Below are 27,356 nucleotides of genomic sequence, written 5' to 3'. Positions count from 1 at the left end.
ATGAGGCTTGTCCGTTCGCGCCCCTCCATCCAGTATCGCCAAGTTACATCCAAAGAAGGAAATTAAAAAATATATCATCGTCCCTCCGAAATTGTACAACACAAAACAACATCACAAAATGGGAAAATACAATTTAATATTTAAGAAAAACTGGTTTGCAAAGAGCATTTTTGGGACCGTTGGCATTTTTGTTGTTCTGGATCAGCTAGCTAGATAGTAAAAAAAAAAAAAAAAAAAAAAAAAATTAAAAATTAAAATAATAATAATAAAATGTGCAAATTTTGGCACAGTTCGCCTGAACAGTGCAGGTGTTTTTTTCGTTTATATGACAAACAGGGCAACTTGTTTTGCATGAGTATTAGCTTTTGTGTGAATTTCCATCCGAACTTGCCTCACACACGATATATGTGTAACCTTTTGCCATTCCCTCAGTCAGTACAACATCCCAGAGATTAGAGATCCCAACCTAACCCAGTGGACATGGTGGCTTGAAAAAGTCGCCGCGAAGAGGTACGCCGAAATTGGAGCATCACAGGGGAGGATACATGTGCAAGGTGTTAATATTGCTGATGTACCTTGTGTGAGGGGACCACACGATGAAAATAATAACGGCTAGTTTGGCCTATAAAAATTTTCTCCCATTGGTCCACACGTAGCTATATGCACATGCGCGTTGCGCAAAATACAATCTTTATAGTGTTATACGGAGTGATCTGCGCGAACGACCGTGAACAATCTCATATTGCACCCTCTTTTCTCCGTTTTCCCTTGTTAATTCTCCACTACAGGCTAGAAATGGGCCAAGGAAACTACTCAGCGGATAAGACCGGAAAAGACGCATAACGAATGGAACATACAAAATAATAAAAGATGGTCGTCTGAGGAACTCAAGGGATGATTGCCAGTGGGAAGGACGGGGTCCATTTGGTGTTTATTCATTTGTTTGTTTTTTATTTTTATTTTTTCCATGCATGTGATGGCTGCATACGAAAAATTCGCCATCGTGACGACAACGTCGTTTTAAAGCGTTCACGTGTAGAATAATCCTGTTGATGGGCGTACGCGTGGAAGAAAAACGCACGCTCCTATATGTGTGCCCCCCACTAACCAAAGTGCGAAGGCAAGAACTTGCGGGCACGCATAATATTGGGGTTGTAATCAACCGGAGAGTCGCGTAACCGCAGGACATAGCTAGGCATTTGGAACTTGAACTTCTTGATGTCATCCCGTGAGACGTATTTTATTTTCATTTTTTCATTGTACTTTTTGATGGACAAATTTCTTTTACTCGCATTTCGACCTGACTGCAACCTTTCCCATCCAAATCTGGTTAAGCGAAATCGTAACGCAACCTTGGAGTGGTTTTTATATTTTAATTTTTTTTTTCGTAATTGTGATACTCTGTGTCGGAATCGAATCAGAGTCCAGTTGATATTTTCCCTCGGGTTGTAAAATCGTTTCACCTGTTTGGTTACGTCTATTTGTGTGCAGGTTATGTTGCTTATTCGTTGTTGCGCAAGGTTTGTACTGCTGATTGTGCTGCACTTGAACGGAGTATACGTCATGGTGCTTGCTTCCCTTCGGGGGGGTTGCACATACTTCCTGATTACGTTTGGATGTTTTGTCAATGTGGGGGGGAAGACCCGAAGGCATCTTCCAATTGGATATCTGCGCAGGAGCATTTTCGTTCGAGTAGATGGTGGTTGCGCCTTACTATCCTCTGTGTGCGGATACAAAATCGATTTCGCCTGATGTTTGCTCTTGTAGGGGTGAAGGAGGAAATCCTGCAGTAGGGAAAATGTACTTTTTAGCTTCCACGTGTGGGCCAATTTCCGTAAATGGATCAGGGGTGCGTAAAATGTACTGTACGGCACTTGGTAGTTGCACACAAATTTTTTTTTTTTTTTTTTTTTTTTTTTATGAACTGTTCATAATTTTTTCTTGCACGTTCATATAAAAAAAAAAAAAAAAAAAAAAATTGTGTGCAACTTCGCTAGACAGGAAATAATTATTCCCTTGTGAGTAGTTGGAAGCGGAAAAAAACGGGCTCTTCCGGTAGTGTCTCCTCGCGTATCACTGTGTGACACGGTTAAGACGCGGTGACAATGTGACTCCAAATTGTTTGGTTCGGTCAAGGGGGAGAGAGAGGCAACGAAGCGCGTACAGCAATATTTACACGAACAGTCTCGACTGTTAATCTCCTGAGCTGTCCGAGGGGCTGGTGATTTTTAAAGGAGAGTAACCTGTTTTAGGGTGTTATGTAGGAAATTTGCACACGGTCTTGGATATGCAGCTCGATCGCCTTGGTTGCTGCATTCCTTGGCTCTTTCCAGGACGCCTCTTCCCCCCGTTTTTGAAGAGAAGTAACACTGAGAACTGCTTACTTCACGTCGAAGCCCTCATTCCGCAAACACTGGTTGTGGTCTTCAATATATTTCCTGCACTGCTCCTCTCCAAGTTTGACGATGCACTCGTCTCGTAGTTTCTTGGTTTCCAGGCAGACGCAACAGATCTTCTTCTTCGGCGCCCCTCCCTTGGCCTCTTCACTGGTGTTTTTGAACGGCCAGTTAGAGAAGAAGCCCATTTTCTTGTTTCAGGGGAATTGCGTGTACAGCGTTGTCGTGTTAATGCGGGTGTGCGCAGTACAGTCGAGGGAATAACCAGGGGGGTACCACTAAAATGCGCACTAGTGAATTTGGAGAAGGAGCGAACGTCTTTATCGATGTGCCTCTGCTTTGGCAGTTTGGCCGTATAAGCTTTGATCATATCCCTTAGGGAGGAAGCCCGTCACGTTTCTTTTCTTCCTTCGAAGCGCTTTTCTGTATTAACAGGGGTGTGGGAATTCTTCAAAGGGGGAGCAGGTGCAACAAACAGGGTTGCTCATTTTGCTCTGCTATTTTTTTTTGTAAACTTTCGATGATAAATAGTACTGCTTTTTCTTTTTGCCTTTTCCTTTTCCCTTTTTTTTTTATTTTATTATTATTTTTTTTTTTTTTTTTCCTTTATATAGCATAGCAATATTGCTTAGTAATGCGAATCCACCACAGGCGATAGCTTTTGTGCACAGAGATGAGAACCCGCTCCGCCTACGCACCCCCGGCTTTACCAAAACGTTGGCCTATTTTCCAACCCGTTGAAAAGCTACCTTTGTGAAAATAATACTCACGGAGAGTGGCCGATTTTGTCATAAAAAAGAAGTTCACCAATTGTGAAGTTGCGGTTTACGTACATGTGCATAAAGGAGTATAGCATCGTGCAGGTGGACTCTCCAATTATCTTGTCACCGGAATAACACGACTCCCAATTCTTCCGTTACAGTGAAGAGAATGTGAACAAATGTCCCTCCCCCCCCTCCCAGAAGGGGTTGGGGGTATGTATTACCCCCTCCCTCTGTGTGCCCCTTCCTTAGAGCCATATTTAACTGGACTCCATATAAGGGAGAAAAAAAAAGGAAAGTATGTACAAGCCGGGGGAAAATGTGATAGCTGTGCCTTGTATAGACAATTAATTATCGGAAGGAAAAAATTATTGGAGGAAGGTTTGTTTTCCATTCACATCTACCCCCTTACGCATAAGACGGTTCTTCCGTGTTGAGTAATTCATCCATTTCCAGTTTAGCACTTTCCACATCATGTGTGATTCAACAGAAGGGGAGGAACCTTCTGCTGAGAAGAAGCGGTCCCAACATTCTGCACCTTTCAGTTCCATTAATACATGTCAGTGTAAAGATGCGTATCCCTCTCCACCATGGTATGCGTTTTGGTGAGCGTAATTTTTTGAATCCGTGTAGCGTTAGTGGTCTACACACATAGGCGAGAAAAAAAAAAAAAAAAAAAAAAAAAAAATAGGACCCGTCGGGAAGGTAGATCCCCTAGTATCTTGTCTAAAGTTAAGGAAAAAAAAAAAAAAAAAAAAAAAAAAAAAGAAAGAAACACTTCTTAGAATTTCCATTGCGGATCATTCCTTCCCTTTTGTTTGTCGAACTAATGGCACAAGATGAAAAAACAATTTATCTGAATTCTCACATGTAGGAGCGAATGTGCATGTTCATGGCATTCGCAAACATGCTGGAACCTCGCGCAATCAACCGTATGGCTACACGTATATGTGCAGTCGCGGGGAAATGCGCAAGGATTCCAAGGATTCTAAATATTTTTACTCTCCTCAAACTGAATACATACCCGTGTTAGCAACAACAACAGAAATTCACAATGAACTACTCATCGTTGAAGAAAAATCTGTTCGTTAAGTTTAGTAACACTGGACATGGATCACCAAATGAGGAAGACAAAGGGGCTATAGGCTCTGGTGCAATGAGAAGAACCATAGGAGAGATATTCGGGAGCAGTAGGAAAAGTGGAACAAACGACCAATGGGGGGTAGCAAATGATCCAATTAATAAATCATTTGGAGGCGCCAAGAAGAAGAAGGAAATGAACGCTCTGCTGGAGATAGATGATATTTTGAAAGACCACGTCCCTGTGAAGGAGGAAAAAGTTGTAGGGAGCAGGAAGAAGGGAACGCAACAAAAAAATGGGGCACTTGGTGCAACAGATGAAGGAGAGGTGGGGCTAGCGAAGAAATGTTCTGTGGCATCATCCGCAGAATCAACATCAGGTTCTGCACCTACTTTAGCAGTGGCACATACAGCCCAGGGAGAGGTCGCCAAGGGGTCGGTGCTTCTCCCCCTTGGTGGGAAAAGCGAGAAGAAAATGCCGAAGTGTGGGCAAGAGGGTGCATTTAAAAAAAAACTAGATATCGTGGAGGCGAGTTTTAGCGTGGTGGACAAGTGGTCTACCCATATAGAACTGATTGACTTTGTGAAGAACAACATGAGGACCAACGAGTTTATCTATGTGCGGAGGTGAGTGAGGGGGTTGTGTCTTCATGGCTCCGTGGCTCGTCAGGCACATTGCCTCGTTTTGTTTGGCCACATATCCCCCTTTTCCAGTTCTTTAGACGCCTTCTCGTTTTAATTCCACTTTGCCCCTTCTGTTATTCCCGTCGCAGCCTGGCCGAAGGGGGGTACGAGAAGGTTCCCTGCGGATCGAAGAAGGAAGAAGGTGTCATGTCCATATCGCTGAGCGGAGTGATGACGAACGAAAAAAACGAAACGACCTTCTACGAACTGAACGAATGGAAGGACCACATAACTCTCCTTAAGAGTGCCCTCAGCTTGAAGTTCGTAAGGAAATTCCAATTGTACAAATATTTTTTTCTCCTGAAGAATATGATTAAGTCGTCGAAATTTAGCAGAAAGAAAAAATATATAAAGGAGAACTTGCTCTTCTTGAATGAGCACTTCCTGAAAGGGTTCATAGAGATACAAACTATTTTGGACGAGGTGAGAGAGTACAGACTGATCGATACAAACATTACCAACATGAGCTTGGAGCAATTTAAGAATTTCCAAGGAGAGTATTTCCCAAAGTTCGATAACTTCATTAAGGGCAAGCTCAATCATATTGCTACGATTATCTGTGAGTACAGCTTGAAGGCTCTCAATGGGTTTTTAAAGATAAATGGCATTGTGCAGGGAGGTTCCGCACAGGTGGAAGGTGGACCCATCGTAGCAGTGCCAAGTGGAGTCACACAGAAGGGAATGCTAAGTACGGTTATGCAAAACGGATCGATCCGTTTGAAGGGGGTGAAAGCCTCTACCGAGGGGCACACGAAGAGCGGAAAACCGGACACCATCAACGCTCGTGCGAAGATGAATGCAAAGATGAATGCAAAGATGAATGCAAAGATGAATGCAAAGATGAACGCAAAGATGAATGCAAAGATGAATGCAAAGATGAACGCAAAGATGAATGCAAAGATGAACGCAAAGGCCAATGCAAAGGTCAATGGCAACGCCGAAGTCGACATCGACGTGTATTACAACAAAATCGCACTGAGTAGCTGCTACTGCGTCTACATAAAGCACTTCATACAGTTGTGTCAATACCTCTGCGACGACACCCTCAGGGGCATCATCATGCAGACGTACAACTATTTCCTGGGGATACTCAACAACTATTTCGAGGAGGATCAAAATGGAGAAGATAGACCCGCCCAGGAAGGGGATGTCGAGAATAATAACAGAATCAATACAGATACCTCTACTCCATTTAGCGTAACGAAAGGACTCACCAATGGTGGATCCTCTCTGATGAGACAAGTCAGTGGAGCGGTTTACTCTCCCTATGCTCAAACGGGAGAATCTGGTGGCAGTGGTAGGGTTAACGAATCCATGGTGGGAAAAACAAGAGGAAGGAATAGCCCCAAAAAAATAATCAACAAGGATGGTACACCATACAGGTTAATTAAGGTGGAAAACAAAGAAAGGAATATCCAGTCAGACAATAAAAACGTAGGAATTAATATAAATACCATGTATAGCAGAAGCAACAGTGCAAGAAATAAAACGAAAAATGAAGTGTGTCTTTTCAGCGTTGTTCTACATGTAGAAAAATATCATTTGAAAATAACACCAGATTGCAACCTACTAATAAATACTCTGATGGAGAGTTTCTATACGGGTATTGAAAATATATGCATGCGGGAGGAGTTCTTTAATTATTACAAGATAAGGGAGTTCTTCGCGAATGAGATTTTCGTAGACAGTGTAATTTTTAGAGGGGGTAGGGAGGAGGATCCGGGAACTGCCCTTGATAAAACACTACTGATGAGTAATGATCGGTCAAGCGCAGCGAAAGCAGATGCACAGCACATGGATGAATCACAAATACATGAATTGATACCTTATCGAGTTTTACCCCGTGAAGCACTACCCACCACACGTTTCGCCGATGCCATTGGTGCAGATGAAGTAATTCAGGATTTGGATGAGGAACTCAAGGAGAAGATGAAAATAATGTACAACTCGATGGTGGAATCTTGTAGCGAATTTGAGGAAATCATCCAACTGCACAACAAGAATGACCAGATCCAAGTGGATCAGATAGATATTATGAACACACAGTCGATTTCTCAACTTTTTATATCATTTAAGGAGCTGGAAAACAAAGTGAAACGGATGGATAAACACATACAGATACATTTGTTTAAGGTGGATAATGCACACCTGATCGATAACCTGTTGAATAACATCAAGAGTAAGTGGAACCACCTCATCAGTTACCTACCATCGTTGAGCAACCAAACGATAGAGGAGTTGACGAGTAAACTGGACAAATCCTTCAACCTCATAAATAATATTCCTTCCACCATTAATGAACTCGTTGAGTACATCACCTTCACGAACAAGTTTGTGAATGAACTTGTGAGCATAGAAGAAAACGTAGAATCCATATCATCCCTTTTTCTACTTTTCAAAAAATACTACATAAGCATGAGTGGGAACTACACCACCAAGATCTTCCATATTAACCAGAAAATGAATTCCATGAAAAGCATCCTTCACAAGGAAAAAAATTACGATATAGAATTTAGCAATCTCTTTAGAGACCTAACCATCGAAATCGGTAAAGTGGAGCAAAATATCCAGAGAATCTTAAGCATCGTCAAGGGTAACCTCATCCACTTCAACTTTGTCCATACACTAGAAGAGATGGAGAACCTTCTCCGATGTGTAACTCCTATAGGGGATATTCACGAACAGTACTACTCTGCAGAAGGAACAGGAAAAGGGATTGATTCAGATGGAGCTGTTGATCCCCTCTTCCAGATTGGCCCGGACGATGAAATCCTCATTCTGGATGAACAGACAAAAGAACGTTGTTACATATTTGAGTTGCTTGAATTTCTGAGGAGAAAAATTCTGGAGGTAAAGAAGGATGTAGACAAATACATCTTCTATCAGAAAGTTTTAAAGAAGAAAAAAAATGCATTTGTGAATTTTAGTTTGCTAAAAAATATGTTCTTGAATAACAGTCTTGCCATTTATACCTACTACAAGTACCTTTGTTGTAACGAGAAATATCGAGGAGAAAAAATTTTTCGTCTAGATGTACAGTGTGTGTCATCTGAAATAGCTTCCATAGATTTGTATTTCAAGAGGATCAACAAGAATTTTGTGAACGGAGATTTTTACGAGCGATGTAGTAGATTCCACAGAACCTATGAGAGTGCACTTCGTGTTCTGAGGTTACTGGACTCGGTGCGAGGGAGCCAGATGTATTTCAACCGGGCGGTGGCTGTGTTGAATGGCGCCAAGGGGGGTACCGTGCATGAGGATGTAGCGTGGGTGAGCATGCGCGGGGTCGACTTAGATGGCTGTGGTGACATTAGCACTGATCGTTCTAGTCGTCATGATGTTAACCTTGATGGGGATAGGCACCCCCGGCAGGAACCGCTGACAGAGGTTCAGGAGCAAATTGAGCTTAGAGAACTGCTCCACCTACACTTCGCCAACAGAATACCCGACCTAGAGAACATCTACATGGAATATGAAAAGGAAAAAAAAATAAACGAAGAGATGGAGAGGCTGAGAGGAGACTTAAGGAAGAACAAAGTAGATGTCAACCTTGTGAACAAGAAGGTATACTTCGTAAACAACGTGGCGGAGTTGTTACAAAATTTGAATGGAACACTTGCACACTTGTTGGTCCTTCAAAACGATGCCTTCAGTGAACATATCTACCCAGAACTGTATAAGCTCTCCACTCAGATAAGGAATTTCACGAACGTTTTAAAAATTATTAATAGAATACAGAGATGCTATCTTGACCTAGCCAAGCATAAAAATAGCGAACTCAAGAAGGCTCTAAAAACGGACCAATTATCCTCCATTGTAGGAAAGTACAAGCAGATGTGTGAAGATTTTTTCATCTATCCACAGATAATGAAACATTTAGAAAAAGCATACGATGTGGAGGATTTTGAAAAAACAGAAAGAGAACTAAGAACCATTCAGAAAGAGGTGGAACGATATACTTTACAACGACGAAGCGAATGGTACACCTTCTTCCTACTAACGGATGAGGAATTCTTAGATGTCTATTTAAATATAAAGGATTTAAAATGTCTGAACAGATACGTGCATATGTTATTCCCATCTGTGAAGAAATTTATTTTTCAAAATGATTCCATCTGCGGGATCATAACTTCCGACAACGAACGGGTTCTATTCAGGGAAGAGATAAAATATAAGAAGATTGAGTTTTTGCTAAATGAGATAAAGAACGAAATTAAAAATTCTGTGATGAGAAGTATCCATGGATATGTTGACAGGAAGGAATTCTTGGCTCCCTTGAAGGAAGACACCTACCTCCTTTTCTGGCACATAAAAAATTTACAGCAGCTCTTCATCTTCATCAATGTGTATTTTACGCACATCTGGGAGGGCTTCGTTCACGACGCGCAGAAGAGCAAGTACGTAATCTACCTCCTCACGGAGAACCTGCGTCGAATGGCGGGCATCCTCGCCAAGGGGAGAAGCGAAGATGATGCATATGTGGAGGAGAGTATTCCCCTGCAGGATGATCAACATGAGGGACAGACAAATAATATCCAATCACTACAGAACAATAAAGGATGGACATTTATCTTCACCTCCTTCGCTCAGATGCGTGATAAGTTGCAAGTATTTCTAAACGAACAGAGCAGTGGCGCTATCAGAGGAAACTGCACTTATGGTTACCTGGAACAGGTGAAGCACGACCTGGACAAAGAGATGTACCGCATCCGTTTTTTTAATCAGAGTATAAAGTATAAGTATGAACTTTTAGAAAATCAGAATTACACAATGGATATTTTTTATCACGAAAAAAGTTATGGGTTCTTTTTTTACAAATATATTCAAAACGGGTTCATTGTATTACCGTCGAGCTGCATCTACGGGATCAGTCACTCAAAGAATTTCTCCACTCTGCTAGGATTTCACTACATATTAATTAACAACAAGGGGGTGAACAAATCGGATCTGTTGAATTACATATCGTGTAGCTTGTGCTCCAATGTATCCGTTTTTCTTCACCAAGTAGATGCGTACAGACCTGAGGTTCTAGCCGTATTAAATGAGCAGCTAGCCAATATTAGAAACCATTTGGTGAATAAAATGAAGTCCATAAAAATTAACGGAAGCGAATTCAATCTCAGCAAAAAGAACCTTATGTACATATCTCTATCAGATCAATTCCTTCCCTTTGAAGAGTACTACTCAGAAGGGCGTTCACTAACCCCATTGACCAGGATCCATTTCTCATTTTCGTTGCACAACCCCGCCAAGCCTTTTTCATTTACAGTTCTCTTCCTTGTCTTCCTCTCGTCCGGGCCCAGTAGGGCATATACCTTGGCCTCCGCGACATATATGGCTTTCCAGTATTTGAAGCAACACGTAAGAAAATCGATCGAGGCATTTCCCTTGTTAAAGCAGCGCCAACAGTTTGATTAATCAACCTGCACCGAAAAGAATTCCCCTTTTCATCTTCTAATTATCCATTTGAACCATCCTCTTACCACCAACTCACCACAGGATTCTCTGAAGTCGCACCTGGACGAAAAGACATTGCTCCGCGCGGTAAAGATGGCTAGACGTGAGAAGAACCCATGCGAAGAGTACACCGTAGCCAAGGGAATCATCAAGCACATCTCTTCTTTTGTTCATGGATCCAAATGGAGAGAACTGGCAAAAGATATTTGTCCACTATTTAACATCCCGAAGGAGTGGAGAGACCGGCTACTCGCCTGGGTAGACAAGAAGGATGAAGCAGACCAACAAGAACTGTACTCAGTGGAAGAGTCTAGTGAAAAAACGTGTCACAATGGAACCTCGTTGGATCAACAAATAACCCACATAATAACTAACTTGATGGTGGAAAAAAAAATGAACTTCATGAAATATCAAGTGGAGAAATCTTTACAACTGTATAAACTATTGAATTATTTTAGCTTTCGCAAAAGTGATCAGATGAAGTGCGAGCAGAGAAAAATAACAAACATTCTTCTGATGGGAGAGAGGTATTCTGGAAGGAATACTATCGTCCATGTTATGGCTACTTTGATTAACCGTTTGGAGATGGTAGAACAGGGGGCCTATAATAATTGTACTTTGGAGAACATCAACTTGAGTTATTGTGAAGATGGGGATTGCCTCAAGTTTGTGTTTGGTCGAAATGGAAAGGGTATCTCTGTGGGCGAGGAGAAGAAAGATTCAGGTAAGCAATTCATTCAAATGGAAGGAGCAGAAGTTAATGGAGGGGAAAACTCTGGTGAAGCATCTCTTCAGATGAAAAACGCCCAGATGTACACCAACAAATTTGGAAGAAAGACCAAAAAAAAAACAGAACACACATGCACAGATGAAAGGAAAGAGGTTAATCGATATAATCAGTGGGCTGGAAATTTTGTTCAGAAGAATAACAGAGTACACATACTTGCCATCAACGTACGTGACAGTACGTTCATGGAGAGCATTATCAGCCACACGATGAAGAAGAATCTCCTAAGTCAAATGAACAAAGAAGAAGACGACTGCAAGAACTACTGTTATGTATTCATGCCAGAGGAATTAACAAAAATGCCTCCTAACCTGATAGGAAAGTACCACCACGTGCAAGTGAGACACACCGTTCCCTTCCTCCCATTCATCACGCATGCAGTGGAGAGAATAAAAACTTACAAGTCTGCCAAGAAAAAAATCATCAAGGTGTTTGAGGATTTGTTTATCGAGGCAATGAACTTTTTTAAAAAGCACAGAAAGAATGAAGGTAGTAGCAAATTTAAGTTCTATGGAAGGAATGGTAAGAAGAAGAACCCATTTGAGAGAACCCCTGGTGAGAAGCGTCTCTCTTCTTCCTCGTTTGTTACACATGGGGGAGAAATTCCCGGAAGATTGAGTGGAAATAACGATGGGGAGATCGGTAGACATCAATATCGTGATGACAACTGTCATGTGCTTAAGGAGGAAGGAGCAAGATCTGTTGAGAACGCTGAAGAAGTGGAGGAGGAATCTGATGAGGAAGGCTATGATGGCGTAAGGAAAGATGATGGTATCATCCATTTTCTCCACAAGGGAAGGATCCAAGTGAGTGTCCACGTGAATACCCTAATCAGCCACTTTGTACAGTTCGTGGATTACTTCATAACAACACTCAAGGAGAAAAAAGGGGTGGAAAAAAAAATCCTGGATAACCACTTGAACAATATAACCACCATAAGCTTTGTCTATGCGTTTACATCCTTGATGGATAAACAATTCAGAACCCAATTTGAGGGGTTCATTTTTAAGCACATCAACAACATCTCTATAATACCAAGGAACAGTTCATTTGTTCATCTACACTACAATGCAGAAACGAACAAAATCATGAGACACGAAAAAATGTTTTCAAAGGAAAGTATACACATAAGTAAGATGGATCTAGTGGACAAGGCTCTATTCATCAATGATAGCTACTTCCTCTTCGAAGACCCCAACATTCTATGTATGAAGTACCTTATAAAAATTTCTTCCTACTTACGTATGCCTCTTGTTCTGATGGGTGGGTCTAACTTAGCTAAATCCATGTGCATTTATAACCACTTGAATTCGGATGAGCAGAAGAACCCGAAGCTTCACAACTTTACCTTCCGTTTCAACGCACTATTTCGGTACAACCGAATTGTGAATAAGTTGCATCGCTCCTTCGACCTCTCCAGGGGCTCAGTGCAGGACGACGTGACGATATTTATCGACGACATTAATTGTCTGGGCGGGCATTCTCGTCTCACCATGGAGTTTCTCTACGCCCTCTCTAAGAACAATGTAAGTCTACTGCATGTCCACGCACCGGTGCACATGGATTGGTAGATGCCTTTTTATCTGCACAACCTTCTGCATACTTTCCCCTAACACAGGCTTTCTTCGACCAGGAGCTTGCAACCAATGTATCCCTACCACGTCGAAGAATCTTTTGTACCCTTAACAGTGAACACGCCATGCGTACACAGGAAGATTGTAACAACTTGGAAAGGATGCACCGACGATTATTCATACTGAATGTAGGGGAGATGGAAACCCGGGATATCGAAAGCGTCTACTCAAGTATTATTGAGACACTCTTCCTGAAATATGTAAGTTCATGCACCGGTTCTGGTGTTCGTGTAATGGTGCAGTTGGAAGGAAACACCGTTACAAATTCCTTCACCTGATTAGTAAAACCGCCTTACAGGTAATGATCACTTATTACCCCTCATCCCCACAGAACTTCTGCGAAGAGGTGATAACCGAATGCAACAATTTCATTAAGTGTATTCTGGATATATTCCAAGGTGTCATGGGAAGAGCAAGGGGAGAACAAGACACACTGTACCTGCACACAAGCAGAATGAACTACCTGATCAATCGCCTTCTCCTGTGCGACAAGGAAATCACAAGCAACATTAATGAAATATTGATATTCTTCAAAGAGGATTTGTATCGTATCTTCTGCACCGATGTCATTTCACATGCACAGATTCAGCAGTGTACACAAATCATTGAGCAATCCTTCACCACTCATTTTGGTAAATATATTTTACAGAAAAGTAATGGGTTCTTCTTAAGTAGACAAGAAAATAAGATGACTGTTCAGGTAGAATCCAACCTTTTTAATAATCCAGATGGAAAAATAAATCTTCGTTTCGTAAGTAGATTTTTTGAGGATAAAAATGTTGAATGCTTCTACCATGATGTCGTAAGGATGGTGTTGATGATTAATTCTTTTCTCCTCTTAAGAAGAAGCAATATAATTTTTTTGAATGAACAGGAGGATCTAATACGAAATATTATCTCCATTTATTGTGCATACCAAAATGACCGTTGTATCTTTTTATCGGATGACTTGGATTTTACTAGAGGGAAACTGCAGGAGGCTTACCGTCACACTGTGAAGTGCCTACTTGAAGAGAGTGAAGTTGTTAATAATGAAAACTTGGAAGTGGAATTAAGGGGGAATCCAAACATTGAAGGATCTATTTTGGGTGCACACGGGAGAAACATTTTCCTGGGGCCCTTCCCTCGCAGTGAGGAGTATTTGGATCTTATGGACAACGTACTGCACAATGGAGCCCTCGATAGGCTTTACGAAGACTTCACAAACCATTACTACTTAGATATAGTTAACCTAATAAAGCACAAACAAGTACACATAGAAGGAAATATGGAAAACTACATCGCTCCGATGCTCCTAAATAGGAATAATTTTATCTTCTACACGAATTCTTATCGGGAGTTTTATCAGACGAACTCTTCTCGGTTTGTACATTTCTTTAAATCATTCCACGTTGTCCACTTAAATTTTTTTAATTTTGAGGAGAGTAAAATCTTTCTGTTTAACTTATCGTTGCCTCTTTACAACTACGTGAAAGGAAGACCTACGTACCACTTCCCCAGTGAGCCACAGTGTGGGTTCGTCCCTGCATCTATCTCAGATGTGGAGATTCCTCTGGAAGTTCGTTTCCTCACTAGAATCAGTGGAAGTTTGAATGGGCTCCTAGCCAACCAGGGCATCTACCACCATCAATGGGATGATTGCTCTGTTCGGGAGAATTCATTTCATTGGAGGAAGGCTAGTTCACAATTCGACGCAACTATATTTGTAAAGAGAACACACCAAGTGTACACCACACTGAAAATGAACGAAGTGAACCCGTTGCAGGACAAAAGAGAAAAATGCAAAAAGTTCATTAACCAGTTGATCAAGCCGAATGAAGAAACACACACATTAATTTATCAGATAGAAAACAAAATTAGGAAGAAGCAGAATGAGATGGATATCATGAACAACCACGTGGAAAACGTATTGAAAGAATACAAAGAGAAAATATATAAGGCAAAAAATAACTTGAAAAAAATTACCAAGGAAGAATTTAATCACTTCAAGCATGAAAATGAAAACAGATATGGCGGGTTCTTGAAAATCGTGTACCTGTACATTGGACAAAGAAATGACGAGGATCACATTCAAAGTTCCTTCCATTATGGGTTCTTTTTTCATCAAATAAAAAAGGTAGCCATAGATTCAGTTACCAAGAGTCTCATCCTCAAGTACGAAAATGTATCCAATGTAGAAAGGTTCCTGAACTATAAGTTCGTTAATATTTTAAATGATTTTATCGTTTCGATTAATGAGTATGTGAAGAAGAGGGATTCTCTTATGATGCAACGGAAGGAGGTGATCCAGTTGAAGCAGGATATTTGTGTCTTGCAGGGGGAACTGAGGAAGGCCATGGTAGGCGCGGTTCCCCCCGATGTGCGCGATCTACTGGTAAGAGGGCCCCACAGCTTCCGCTACCCATTTGGTGGGTTGTTCGATTGGTCGGTTGGTCTGTTAGTCGGTTAGCCGGTTAGCCGGTTAACCGTTCATCCGATTAGTAATATCCGTTTGGTGATAACCCGCTTGTTTTCTCCACACACACACGCAGGAGGATCTGCTCTCCATTGACCAAGAGACGAAGGAAGAAATCGAACGAAAGACACATATCCTCCTTCCGCTGAAGAGCGTGCTCTTCACCTACTGCTCTGCCATGGAATCGAGGGAGAAAAAGAAATTCGTAAAATTGCTGATGAAGGAGAGGGAGAAGTACAGGCGCATGAGTCTCGGCGCGCCAGGGGTGGAACTCACGGGGCAAACATTGGAAACATGGCAAACATGGCAAACATGGCAAACCTGGCAGATGGAACACCCTGAAGAACCCCACTGGTGTCGACCCAGCTGGGGTGGCCTGACCCCACGGAGTGCACTCAACCTAGAAAACTATCTACCCCCCACATTTATAAAGGAATATGAGAAGCTTCATCTCTGTTGGGACCACATGCTCATGTTTAATTGTCATCTGCTCGATGTTCTACAGGAGAAGATAATCATATGCATCGACCCTTTTCAACAGATGAAGAAGTACCTTCTTAAGAAGTTCCGAAGCCAGAAGGAAAAGTACGTCTACGTGAAGTGGCATTCCGGTTGGGAGATTAACTCCGTGGGCGGGGACTGCGAAGAGATAGCTCCCCTATTGGAGGAGCAACTTCTGACGGAGCAAGGACACAACACAGACGCGAACCAACACGACGAGAAGAACTGCCCCGACGAGAAGAATCGCCCAGACAAAGAGGTTCCTCTCGCGAGCATCACAAACAGAATAAGGAGCTACCGAAACAGGGGTTTTAACATTCTATTTAAAAACGTGGATGATATTATTTATTCACTTGTGAACGAAGACACAGATGGATCTGGAGTTGTATACATTTTTACCGAATCTCAAGAAGAGATTGACTTCACGAAGATTAGAGAGGATCACCACATCATCCTCTGCGACTATAAGAAGAGGAATCTACTTAACCTATTTGCTTACTATTACGACAAGGATGCGAGAAGACAGCCGGCTGGGGAGTTCCCATCGGTGCTAAGGGCCCTACACGAGGAGAAGGTAACTTCATGCGTTAATCCGATGAAATGTGTGCACACCATTACCTGTGTGTATGCATCGTATCATGTTTTCTCTTTCGTGGTTAGTACAATTCCCCTGTATTACGTTCGAATACTTCAGATCATGTGCCGAGCGTCCAACCTGCTTGAAAAGGCAACAAACGGGAAGGATGAAAATGCCAAGGATCGTCACCAAGAAGATACGCATAAGAGCCAATCGGAAGACTCACAAGGGAAAGAGAAAAGTGTACCAAAGGAAGAGGATGAATCAAACACTTCTACCGAACGACTAGTCGTCCTAACCTACGTGGCCTATCTTCTAACACAGTCCCTCGGCATGATGGAAGAAAAATACAAATTCCCTCCTTGCAACTTCGTAAAAATGATTAAACTGGGAATTAATCTATTCAAGGGAGGAAGGGGCAACGGAGGAGAGAGCAAAGATGTCGAAGCGTATGTGCTAAACTTCTTTTATTTTCACATTTTGTCCTTCATCGATAGTAAACATACCCTGTTGCTAAATTTTTTGCTTAGCATGTACTTAGATGTATATCATTACAAAGCGATCAAGTGGAAGGAAATATTTTTATTTTTTCGATGCTACAACAAGGAGTGGGAGAAACGGGTACTTGCTTCCATTGGGGAGAAGCGGAAAAGGGATGTTACACCCACAGAAACGGTCTGTCCTGGTGAGAATAGCCACAATTCACTTACGCCGGGGGATACTTATATTCGAAATGCAGACACTTCATTTGGGAGCATCTCAAATGAGGGGTTGTCTTCCTTTCAACGCGAAAAGTGTACCTCTCAGGGGGTGGAAGACATTTTGCAGAATGACGAAGAGAACTGGTTGAGTGATGTGTGGGATAGTTCCTCCGTCGATATGAGTAGCATATGCGATGAGAACTTTGGCTTGGTGGATAATGAGTTAGGTGAGGAATACTACCATGGGGATTGCCAAACCCAGGAAGTACAGTGCGATAGAAGGAATGAATCTTTCAAAGGTGAGAGAAACCGGTGGGGAGAAAAAATGGTTTATGGGATGAGAAAAAATAGGGAAAGCCAAATTTTGAAATGTGTTGACTCATCGTTGCAGATGCTTTATATGGAGAAGAGGAAGTTGAGGGCGATATTCTGTGAGGAGGAGCATCTGCATCAGCAGTCGTTGCATGATGATGGTGATAAGAAGGTGCCTGTTCCGAATGAGAAGAATGACAAAAGTGCCAAATGTGACAAGGAGAAAAGTGGAGAAATTACGAAAGGGAGAGAAATCCACGTGTGCCACCACACCGATAGCAGCGATGACAACCAGTTCGAACAATCTGTTAACGTTGATGGTTGGAGGGAGGAAGATTCCATTGACTACTATCTACCTGAACTTATAGAACTGAGAAGGAGAAAGCCATGTGTCTTCAAAAAATTATTACAACATATTAAGAAGAACAAAAAAATATGGAACATGTATGTTAGGACGACGAGTTCTCATTTGGACGAATCCACAGGTACAGGTGAAGAGAATAAAAAGGAAGATACGTTTCCATTGAAAGAATTTAACAGGCCATCCATGTTGTTTTACAAAATTATCATCGATAAAATTATTAAAAAGGAGGAGTTTATCCTCTCGGTTAAGAAGTATGTAGATGTTAAACTCAGTGGAATAATTTATTTTAGCAGAGAATTGGTTAACAAGAATCTGTGCCACTTCGTCTCGTCTCATGTTGGAGGCAATGTTGCGTGTTTTATAGGGGGAGGGAAAAGAGATGGAGAAACATCGGGAGATGTTAGATCCAGAGGGGAATCTGTGAAAGATATTACAACGGTAGATGGTAGTTCCTACAGTGGTGAGATGAACCCTTGTGAATTCTTCATACAGTGCGTTCAACGGGGAGATTACTTCAATTCTCTTCTCAAAGAAAGAAACAGGATCGTTCTACTTGTGCAAAAAAATAGACATAGCTTCGCCTTGTCGAGGGTGATGCTAAGCAACAACAATGTGCTATACATAGACATAAAAAATGCATCAAACTCCTTGTTATCAAAACAAAATGACATGATCATGATGGACATTGGGGAGGGGGAAGACGTTCACAAAGCCGAGAAGTACATACAGAAAAACTCTCACAAGATATATTTTGTTTATTATAACCGCATGGATAGTCTATCTGCTACCCTGCTACGGAACGCAGTAGTGGTTAACCTCGACTTCACACACCACTCAAGGGAGTACCTGTACTTTCTATATTTCTGCCTTATCTCCATGAGTGTTCGTACCATAACAGATGTGAAGGAACTAAGAGGAGAGGAAGACCACACCAGCGGGGATACTTTCAGGTGTCTTTTCTTTACCATCTTGTTCTTCACCCTGTTGAATGAGCAGGGTCCAGTGGAAAATCTAAACGTTAACGTGGATTTGCTCAACGAGATGGTTGCAACGGTGGAGGCATTCTGTGAAGTGGTCCAGAAGGGAGGGCATCACGCAGAGGTGTGTCAGGTAGAAGGTAACCACCAAGAGGCCACAATTAAAGAGAACCTGGATGACCGCGCAAAGTACAAGGCGCAAATAAAAAACGCAGACAAATGTAGGGATTTCCTCTCTCACCACCTGAGGGCATTTGTGGAACTACTATTTCCCCCTGAATGTATACTAACGAAGAATATGCTACACTCCTTTGTATGTAACTTATTCTCCGGCAAAATATGCAGAAACACTCCATCCGTTATAAGCAATGTTTTGCAAATTCCGACAACAATAACGACGCTACATGGAATGGTTGAGTATATATACAAAAATTTCTACTTAACGGAGAAAATTTTTAAAAGGAATAAAAATATACACTTGTATGAAGGAGCACAGTTAATTACCCTAACGGAGAGGATACTCCTTTCTGAATTGAAGTTTGTTAATAGGGCCCACAGGAGAAACACCTTTCAGATAATTCTACTTTACCTGGAGGAATTTTCCTTCTTCACATCGATGAGGGAGGCTGTCAACGCCACATCGACATGTACGTACTTACAGGATTAGTTGATAGACTCCCCATTACTGTATCTGTGTGTAGAAACTGCGTTGTGTTGTCTGTATGTGTGCAACCTAATGTTAGCCTGTCTTGGTTTCGTCATCCTCCTACACCACTATGCCTTCCCCTTTCAGTGAAGTACCTGACGGAGGAATACAATTCCCTGCTGAGGCACATCACAAGCATGAAGGCCGAAATTAGATACCTCATCCAAATGGCTAGCTCGGGCAACCTGCCGAATTATCCTTTGGTGGACATGGTATTGGATTTGCTCACCTTCAGGGTAAGGCGCATCGGAAAAAAGGAATTAGCGCATTGATGGAAGAGCATCTCGGCTTCGGAGAAGAGCCTCTCCGTTTTGGTCATCTACCCCTGGGTTTATCATCGCTTCTCCTCCACTATTACCCTTTACCATTTACCATCCCTCTTCACCCTTCACCCTTCACCTTGCAGGTACCTCAGAAGTGGGATGCCCTCTCCAGGGGAGAAAACGACTTGCGCGAATTCTTTGCGAACATAAGGAAGAAGCTAACCTACTTGCGAAACCTGATAAGGACAGATCAGCGAGGAGGAAGACATGTGTACGATGTGTCAATGTTTATGAATCCGCTTCTCTTTTTTTACTCCGTCTACTTGAGCTATGCGAAGAGCATGAACGTGCCCGTGAGCAGTCTGAGCGTATCCTTCAAGTTCTCCGACGGAATTGGCGGGTAGGTGGCCGACGTGTATGCAGACACATACACGGGCATATTTCTGTGCAAAACCGCTAACAAAACATGTGCGTAAACGACTGACGGAACCGCCGCGTACCCCCCGCAGGAACGAGGATGGCATCTGGCTTATGCCCATACAAACATACAAAGGCGAATTTGTGACTAGTTCCCACCCCTTCACACATAAATGTATACACAAGAGAAACAACATTTTCATGAAAATCTGTGACGAGGAAAACAGGCGAGTTGTGTGTGCAGATGGAAGAGAGGAGGATAATGTAATGTCTGGCGGGGGAGTTGACGAGGAGGAAGTCACCTTCAAGGAGGCCACAAGAAAGGAAATAGGAGATCCTACCCCCCAAGTGGAGAACCAAGGTGACAGGGTAAATAGCTCTAATGGAGAATTGTCTGCACAAAAAGGAAAAGACATTAGAATCCATCGAAGTAACGATTTTTGGCAATACACCCGCAAGAAGGAAAATCAATTTTATTACTACTCTCCCTACATTTATGTAAGGATAAAAAAAAATAAACAAAGTGAGATAGTTCAAAATGGAGGAAATGAGAAAAGTAATCCGAATGGTTTATACAACGAGAATGGCGATAAGGGGGGTGTTAATAAAAATGAAAAGGATGCACAAAATGGGGAAATACTCGAAAGAGAACGAAGCAATCTTCTTGATAGTTATGAGGAAGGGGGGATGGAAAGGTTGAGCTTATCTGGGTACCCTGCAGATAAATTAACTTCTGCCTTTAGAGCCTTTAAAAATAACGACCCCTTTGACAGGAACGATTTTGTGTTCTATTGCCCCGTCATGGTTTTCAATCCGAGAACGAGAAGACGTAAGACTCTGCTTTTTTTTTTTTTTTTTTTTTTTCTTTTTTTTTCTTTTTTCTTTTTTTTTTTTTGTGAACGCAAGTTATGTATACGTGGGCACTTGTTTAGAATGCTCTCCTAAATTGATTGACCACGCCCCCGTTGGAATAGGCACATGGGGATGAAGGCCTGTGGTGGTCAATGTAGTGCTACTATCAAGTCATGAACTCTTAAAGCAGACATATTCCTTTTCTTAACATTTCTTAACATTTCTTTACACCCTCCCCCTCCCGCAGATGATAAAACGCTTTTCTTCCTTCCCATACCCTGCATATACAGCAAGACAATTTACAACAAGTTCAAAGTGCACATGTTATTGTAGCGCACGGCGGGATGGGGAATGCCCCTTTTCTCGTTGGCTCGTGCGATGCTCCATTTTGGGAAGTTTCATTTGGAGAATCTTCATTTTTCCGCGCTTTGTTCTGCTATATTTTTTTTTTTTTTTTTTTTCATTTTTTCTCCCGGCATTTTTTCCGGACATTGTTTTTCTAACATATATTTTGTTACATTTTTTCGGACAATTTTTTTTTAACCCCCACGCATGCCCCCCCGTGACATACACATGAAACTACTGTATGATGGCTACCTGGTTGCGCAGGATTGTTCCAACTAGGCACGGAGTGAAAGCAAGTTGGATCGGCAATTCACTAATCCGCGATGCGATAAGCGTGCGCACAGTTATGCTTTGAATCTCCAGAGGAGGAACACGGGCCATGGTTTACGCCCAGGTGGAACTGGAAGAAGCACGATAGGAAGTACAACCCTGCTGAGGTCAACCACAAAAATTACACAACACAGACAGACACACACATGTACTCTGCACACACCCTATACGCCACGCTAACCCAATGAACGAGCACGAAATAAATGAACTGGAGGAAATTAGAAATGCCATTTCTAGAAAGAATGAAAAAGGGGGGCATTACTACACATCTGTCATTAACACCTTTTTATTAGTAGCCCATTTTGTTCTGTATGCCTCTATCGTCTTTGTGCATTTCTCATACCGGAACGATGATTTTTCGAACTGCTTCAACAAGGCCTTTTCCTCTGTTATTAGGAAGGGGTATTTTAATATTGACGACATAGAAATTCTCCAGAGGGTTCTCTCTGGCATGACACGGGTGTGCAACTATGGCCGAATTGCTTTTTTGAAATATGAGTTGGAGGGGGGATCTAACTTCGTCTTGTCCTTCTATAACGCGAGTGCCAATACATATGTAGGTACGTAGTGGAATATATATCACAAGATACAACTCTTCTGTCCATTTCGTTATTCTTTCTCCTTTCCCTGTGTCAATTTCGTCTCACGATATTTCCCTCCCCCTTTGTGCAGACTACTCAGTTGAGATTCACAAGCTCTTCCATTCGATGATTTTCAAAACGCAATCGAGCATAAGCATTGGTCACGCGTACCACTGGTACGAGTGGTTGCTGTTTCTCTTCCTTAACATGAGCGCCTTGGCTGTGGTATATCGTCAGTGCATTTCTAGGGGGTTAGTTCGTCCACGAGATGGGACACCTACTGCATTGGCAAGACCAGTGATGGTGTTATCTTAAAGTCAGACCCACCCGATGCACAGAAACAAGTGAAATTCCATCCCTTTTTTTTTTTTTTTTTTTTTTTTTTTAATCCCATTTACCAGAAAACAATTGAATGTGCTATACATTTGCCTAGTTGCCCTCATCGATCTCAGCATCATCTACGAGCAATTTATAGGTACGCAAGGAGGCACTGGAAAAGGGATTCCATGCACGTAGCTTATGTGTCTGTTTACTTAAATTTGTGGTTTCTCCGTCCTTCATCTCTTCCTCATTTCGTCATCCTTTTTTTTTTTTGTCATTCCTTCTTTGTCTTTGCCCTCCCCCCCTGTAGACACGGTTGAGAATTACTCTGTGCACGAAAAAGGCGTCGATCTATTATTTTGCTTCTACTACCTTTTCCTCATTTTGAGCATCCTGAAAAAATTATCAAATTACTGGAAGGTTCTTTTCATCCCGGTGCAAATAATTCGGACAACTGTTGCGCACAACTACATGCTCCTCCTTTTTCTCCTAACTTTTTTCCTGTTGACACTCATTAATTATTTTTCGAGTAAGGAGGCAGTGTGTCGTCCTGACAGGGTGCGCGCATGAGTAGCTTCGATTTTGGGATAGCTAAAATTAAGTAGTAATACGTGCAATCCTATACAATCATATATTCCTTTTGTACCTTCTCCAGGCGGCGAGCAGCTCAAGGCCTATTTCAGTTCTGTGTTCACCTTCCAAGACGACTCAAAATACAAGAACGAATTTGTATATAACTTTTTTGTTGTAATAATTTATAGTTTTTTTTTTATTCCCATGATTACAGTTGCTTCTACTGCAACTGCTTTTCTGTTGATAAACAATAACGAGGATCTGTTCGGTAGGCAATTCGGTGGGCAATACGGTGATCACGTGAGGAAACAAACACTCCATCTCATTCATTACTTCCATTGCGAAGAAAAATCAACACGAGTCTACACACATATTTCTTCACTTCCCCCCCCTCCCTATGTAGATTGGAAACCTCGAAGTAGCCATCTATGGGGCAAACTAAGAGAATACTTTTTTTTCCTGAGGAGGACAAATGAAAGAGTAAAAAAAGACGAACTGCGTCGAGGGAGAAAACTTGGTTAATCCAAAAGGAGGAAATAATAAGAAAATCATAGAGAGAGAAGGATAACAAAGCGCCTGAGCAACTCACCATGATGATGACGATACATATATACATTCACCTGTACAGGGCACAACCGGACGAAAAAAAGAAATGACCTACGAAGAATACGAAGAGAAGAAAATTAAAATAGACATCCTAAAGATTGGGAGTGTGATTCTTTTTTTTCTTTTTTTTATATTTTTTGTGCTGAAAATATTTTTTGATCAGAATACGCTGAGTCACCTTGACGCGCATTACAGGCATCAGTTGGGAGAGCCCTTCGTTACCAAGGGGGGAGAGGTAATGCATCGGGGCGCATATATGTGGAAGACTGTCTGGTCTGGCTCGGTTACCATGCTCGCCTTGGCAAGAATATTGCGTTAACCTTGTTAATCGCTTTAACCTCGTTAATCACTTTAACCGCGTTAGACGCTTTAACCGCCTAACCCCCCTTATGCAGGAAAAATCGTTCGACACACTGACACAGACATCCGAGTACCTGCAGTTCCTCAGCGCCGTTGTGGTAAATAACATAATGAGAAATAAAAAAAATCTGGACAATAATAATTTGTTCAAATTGGAAGCGGTCTTCGAGGGACAGAACATCTTTGTGTATGAAGACGACTTCCACATTTTCCCCTATGACGTGTTGGTGAAGCTCGGCGATGGGAAGGCAGGTAATGCGCACTTCTCTGCCGGAGGGGGTGGTGTGCGCCACATATGAAGCGAAGGCCGATACAGGGCGCTTCGTGCAAATATGCGTTGATTCATGACACTTCACGTTGACCTCCTGCTCAACTACACCCATAGTGTCGGACGAAATAGCCGTGGAGAATCCCCTCCTTTCAGACGAGCCCGCCGCAGGTAAACAGAGGAGAGGGGAGCACCGAAGTCTGAGCAGGCGCGTACCCCGTTATGTACACCCTGTTATGTACACCCCGTTATGTACACCCCCTTATACACCGCAACTGGGCTCGCCTTTTCGCCGCTTTTTCTTCCCTACGCAGACGCGCACGAACTGCGCCAGTACGAAGACACTCTTGACAACAGAAAGGAAGCCATAAAACACTACGATGCGTATGCCCTACTGTACAACTTTGAGCACAACTTGTTTATTCTATTAAATGTAACACCAGGAAGTGATGAAAAAATAATAATAATAATAATAAAATAATAAAATAAAATATATATGAACATGTGCATGTGAATAGTTACCTTTTTATCTATTTTTAGCTAGCCAGATAGCTTTTTTTTTTTTTTTTTTTTTTTTTTCCTGGCAGGCGTCCTTCAATATGCAGAGCAACGGCCAGTTCAGACAAACCAAAGACATCTTCATACATGAGATGAACGAATTTAAAAACCCACAATACAGAACTAAACTGATCATTTTAATATTCCTCTTACTCGTAACGGTGGGTTATTTCCTACTAGTAATGTACATGTTGTACTACGTGCGGAATCGATTTTTTCTATGGTTCTTTAGCTTCTTTTTTGTCATTTGTTTGTGCTTCTTTTCATTCAATTTTATGACACTGACATCTGTGAAGCATTCGTATCACTATGTTGAAAATATAAAGAACAGGAACGTTGCAGACACGTTTAATTTGGACAAGTTAGTTAACTTCAAGTCACTGCTGCATGATCTGTTTCGGATAAAAATGTGCAAATTTTACGGGAACTGGTTTTGTCACATTATTCTTGTTACAATCGTGTTGAAGATTTATTGCTTCTTCTTTGTTAACTATTTTGTTTCATTTATCAAGTACAAGTTTCACTTCCTCTTCGTGACAGCGTCGGTGTTCATCTCCGTCTGTTTGACGTCCCTCTTGAGTAAGAGAAAGGGGTAGAGTAACGATGTTTGTCACGTTTGTTTGGATCTCCTCACCGATGTATTACGTACCCATCCCTCCCTCACCTCATTATATGGGCATATGATAACTTCTTCACCTATTCACTTTTTTTTCCGCAGGCTCCTACACCTACCTGAACACGAGCATAGGCCTACAGAAATGGATGATGTTGTTTTACCACGTCCAGACGAGCGAAAAGTACTTTGTCTATGAGGTGGTAAGTAGTTTTATTTTCTTTTTCTTCCTCTTCTACATCACGTCAATATACTTGTACATTTTTTTAAAAAAAAATGAAAACACAGTAACAGTTAAGCTCAAGGAAGATCAGGAGAATTCACTTCCCTTTGACGACCTAGTCATTCACCATCTACTCCTTGACGACGATGACATTTTGCTTCACTTCAAGGCCATCCTCTACACTATAGATAAAACCTTCGAAAAGGTTAGAATATTATGGGAGAGGAAGCAAATAGGGCAATTACTAAATGAGCAGATTCACTGGTATAATCAGTACTGCTACCAAGAAGCTTTGCAGGGAAATTTGATAAATTGGTATGGCCCTAATGGATATGTGCCTCAGGAAGGGGGTGCGCTTGTCCAGATGCCTGAACGTAGTGGTTGGTGTCAGGGCGGGGAAGCAGCCCAAGTTGGTAATATTGGCGTGGTGAATAGGGAAATGGGGAGTGATCAGGTTGGGGATCCCCTTTCCAGTTTTACCGAACCACTCAAAGAGAATGGTGAGTCAGAAAGGAATTGCGAAAAGATGAGCAGACAAAAGTTGGAAGGTGAAGAAGGAGTAGATGCCTCAAGAGATGAATCAAATCTGCAGGAAGAGGAGGAACTGGACGCGGTGGTCACGAGTTCACAAAACTACAGTGAGTTCCAGATGGTCCAGAAAACGCAGAACCTTCATTTGTTTTTTACGAAACTCCTAAATGGGAAGTATGATTTTGCTTTTTTGTATGATGAGGCAGGTGAAAATGCAGTAGGTGGGAATGGCCACGGGGGCGAAGGCAAAAAGCGTTTGTTTAACTTCCTTAAAAAAGGTGTTTACGACAAGACGGCAGTCGGGAGGAGGAATAAAAAGAAGGAACAAAAAAAAATCAAACTGAAACATATGCTAGCCGATTTGGTTAAGGATTTGGCTAGTATCGAAAAAATAAAAGTGTTATTCACCTATATCCTATTCTTGAAAATTAAGCGACACATCCTGATGAGGAACATACGCCAAGTAAACAAACTCACAGCAGAATTGAAAACCGAGTACCAAAACAGAGTCATCTACAAGAAACACCTAATCAGTTTACAGCAGAAGATGGCCAATGAGATCGATGAGATGGAACAGGATATATTGATACGGAACAAGCTAAAGGGCACCCTCATCCGTGTGATAGAGGATGGAACGTGTAAGGAGGGGGGAGAGAGAGAAAAAAAAAAGTTATGCGGAAAAACGGCGTATTCAGGTTGCCATTTTTTCGTAGCCGTTCTTGTAAGATCATCTATGTGTAGGTGTCCACACTTGGTAACTTCTTTCTAGCCCTTTGCCCATTCCAAATTATATTTCCTCCTGACATAATCCCTTCCCTTTTCAGTCTACCAGAAGGATGAGAATGTCGAGAAGGAGATTAATAACCCCACGGAGTCGGCACCACAATCTGGCCCCGGCGCATTGGAAGAATCGATATTCCCGAAGGAGCAACAAAAATGATGTGATGCAACATGATATAGGTTTTTACTTCGTGTAGGTACTTCTACGGAGATGACTGGCAATGTGTGTAGCCTACGCTTGGGGTATATATCTCATTAGAAAAAATGGGACTACCCTTTAATTTATATATATATATATTTTTTTTTTTTTTTTTTTTTTTTTGTGAAGGGGTTTGTTTCTACC

The 27,356-nt window shown here is 41.8% G+C and overlaps 5 protein-coding genes across 5 annotated transcripts; 3 read left to right on the top strand and 2 right to left on the bottom strand.

Moving 5' to 3' along the window:
* Nucleotides 1-118: 118 nt before the first annotated feature.
* Nucleotides 119-843, top strand: PKNH_0610300 (uncharacterized protein; the record flags this gene model as incomplete). Its single annotated transcript, XM_002261740.1, has 3 exons — nt 119-216; nt 433-510; nt 789-843. 3 exons carry the CDS (start codon nt 119-121, stop codon nt 841-843), a joined length of 231 nt encoding a protein of 76 aa, XP_002261776.1.
* A 260-nt stretch (nt 844-1,103) lies between these two features.
* PKNH_0610200 (conserved protein, unknown function) lies at nt 1,104-1,682 on the bottom strand (the record flags this gene model as incomplete). Its single annotated transcript, XM_002261739.1, has 1 exon — nt 1,104-1,682. The coding sequence occupies one exon, from the start codon at nt 1,680-1,682 to the stop codon at nt 1,104-1,106; it is 579 nt and encodes a 192-aa protein (XP_002261775.1).
* A 698-nt stretch (nt 1,683-2,380) lies between these two features.
* PKNH_0610100 (cytochrome c oxidase copper chaperone, putative) lies at nt 2,381-2,584 on the bottom strand (the record flags this gene model as incomplete). Its single annotated transcript, XM_002261738.1, has 1 exon — nt 2,381-2,584. The coding sequence occupies one exon, from the start codon at nt 2,582-2,584 to the stop codon at nt 2,381-2,383; it is 204 nt and encodes a 67-aa protein (XP_002261774.1).
* A 1,627-nt stretch (nt 2,585-4,211) lies between these two features.
* Nucleotides 4,212-21,257, top strand: PKNH_0610000 (conserved Plasmodium protein, unknown function; the record flags this gene model as incomplete). The annotated part of the gene is made up of 11 exons (XM_039113490.1): nt 4,212-4,864; nt 5,011-10,282; nt 10,421-12,691; nt 12,784-12,999; nt 13,131-15,173; nt 15,331-16,329; nt 16,450-19,333; nt 19,480-19,628; nt 19,799-20,055; nt 20,165-20,901; nt 21,172-21,257. 11 exons carry the CDS (start codon nt 4,212-4,214, stop codon nt 21,255-21,257), a joined length of 15,567 nt encoding a protein of 5,188 aa, XP_038969531.1.
* A 526-nt stretch (nt 21,258-21,783) lies between these two features.
* PKNH_0609900 (conserved Plasmodium protein, unknown function) lies at nt 21,784-27,173 on the top strand (the record flags this gene model as incomplete). Its single annotated transcript, XM_039114223.1, has 13 exons — nt 21,784-22,159; nt 22,272-22,431; nt 22,582-22,655; nt 22,812-23,030; nt 23,157-23,342; nt 23,478-23,554; nt 23,703-23,915; nt 24,076-24,292; nt 24,426-24,479; nt 24,623-24,741; nt 24,896-25,445; nt 25,585-26,871; nt 27,058-27,173. The coding sequence occupies 13 exons, from the start codon at nt 21,784-21,786 to the stop codon at nt 27,171-27,173; spliced, it is 3,648 nt and encodes a 1,215-aa protein (XP_038969530.1).
* Nucleotides 27,174-27,356: the final 183 nt, after the last annotated feature.

The sequence above is a fragment of the Plasmodium knowlesi genome (assembly GCF_000006355.2).
Source record: "Plasmodium knowlesi strain H genome assembly, chromosome: 6".
NCBI lineage: Eukaryota > Apicomplexa > Aconoidasida > Haemosporida > Plasmodiidae > Plasmodium > Plasmodium knowlesi.
This window is presented reverse-complemented; position numbering and strand designations above follow the sequence as displayed.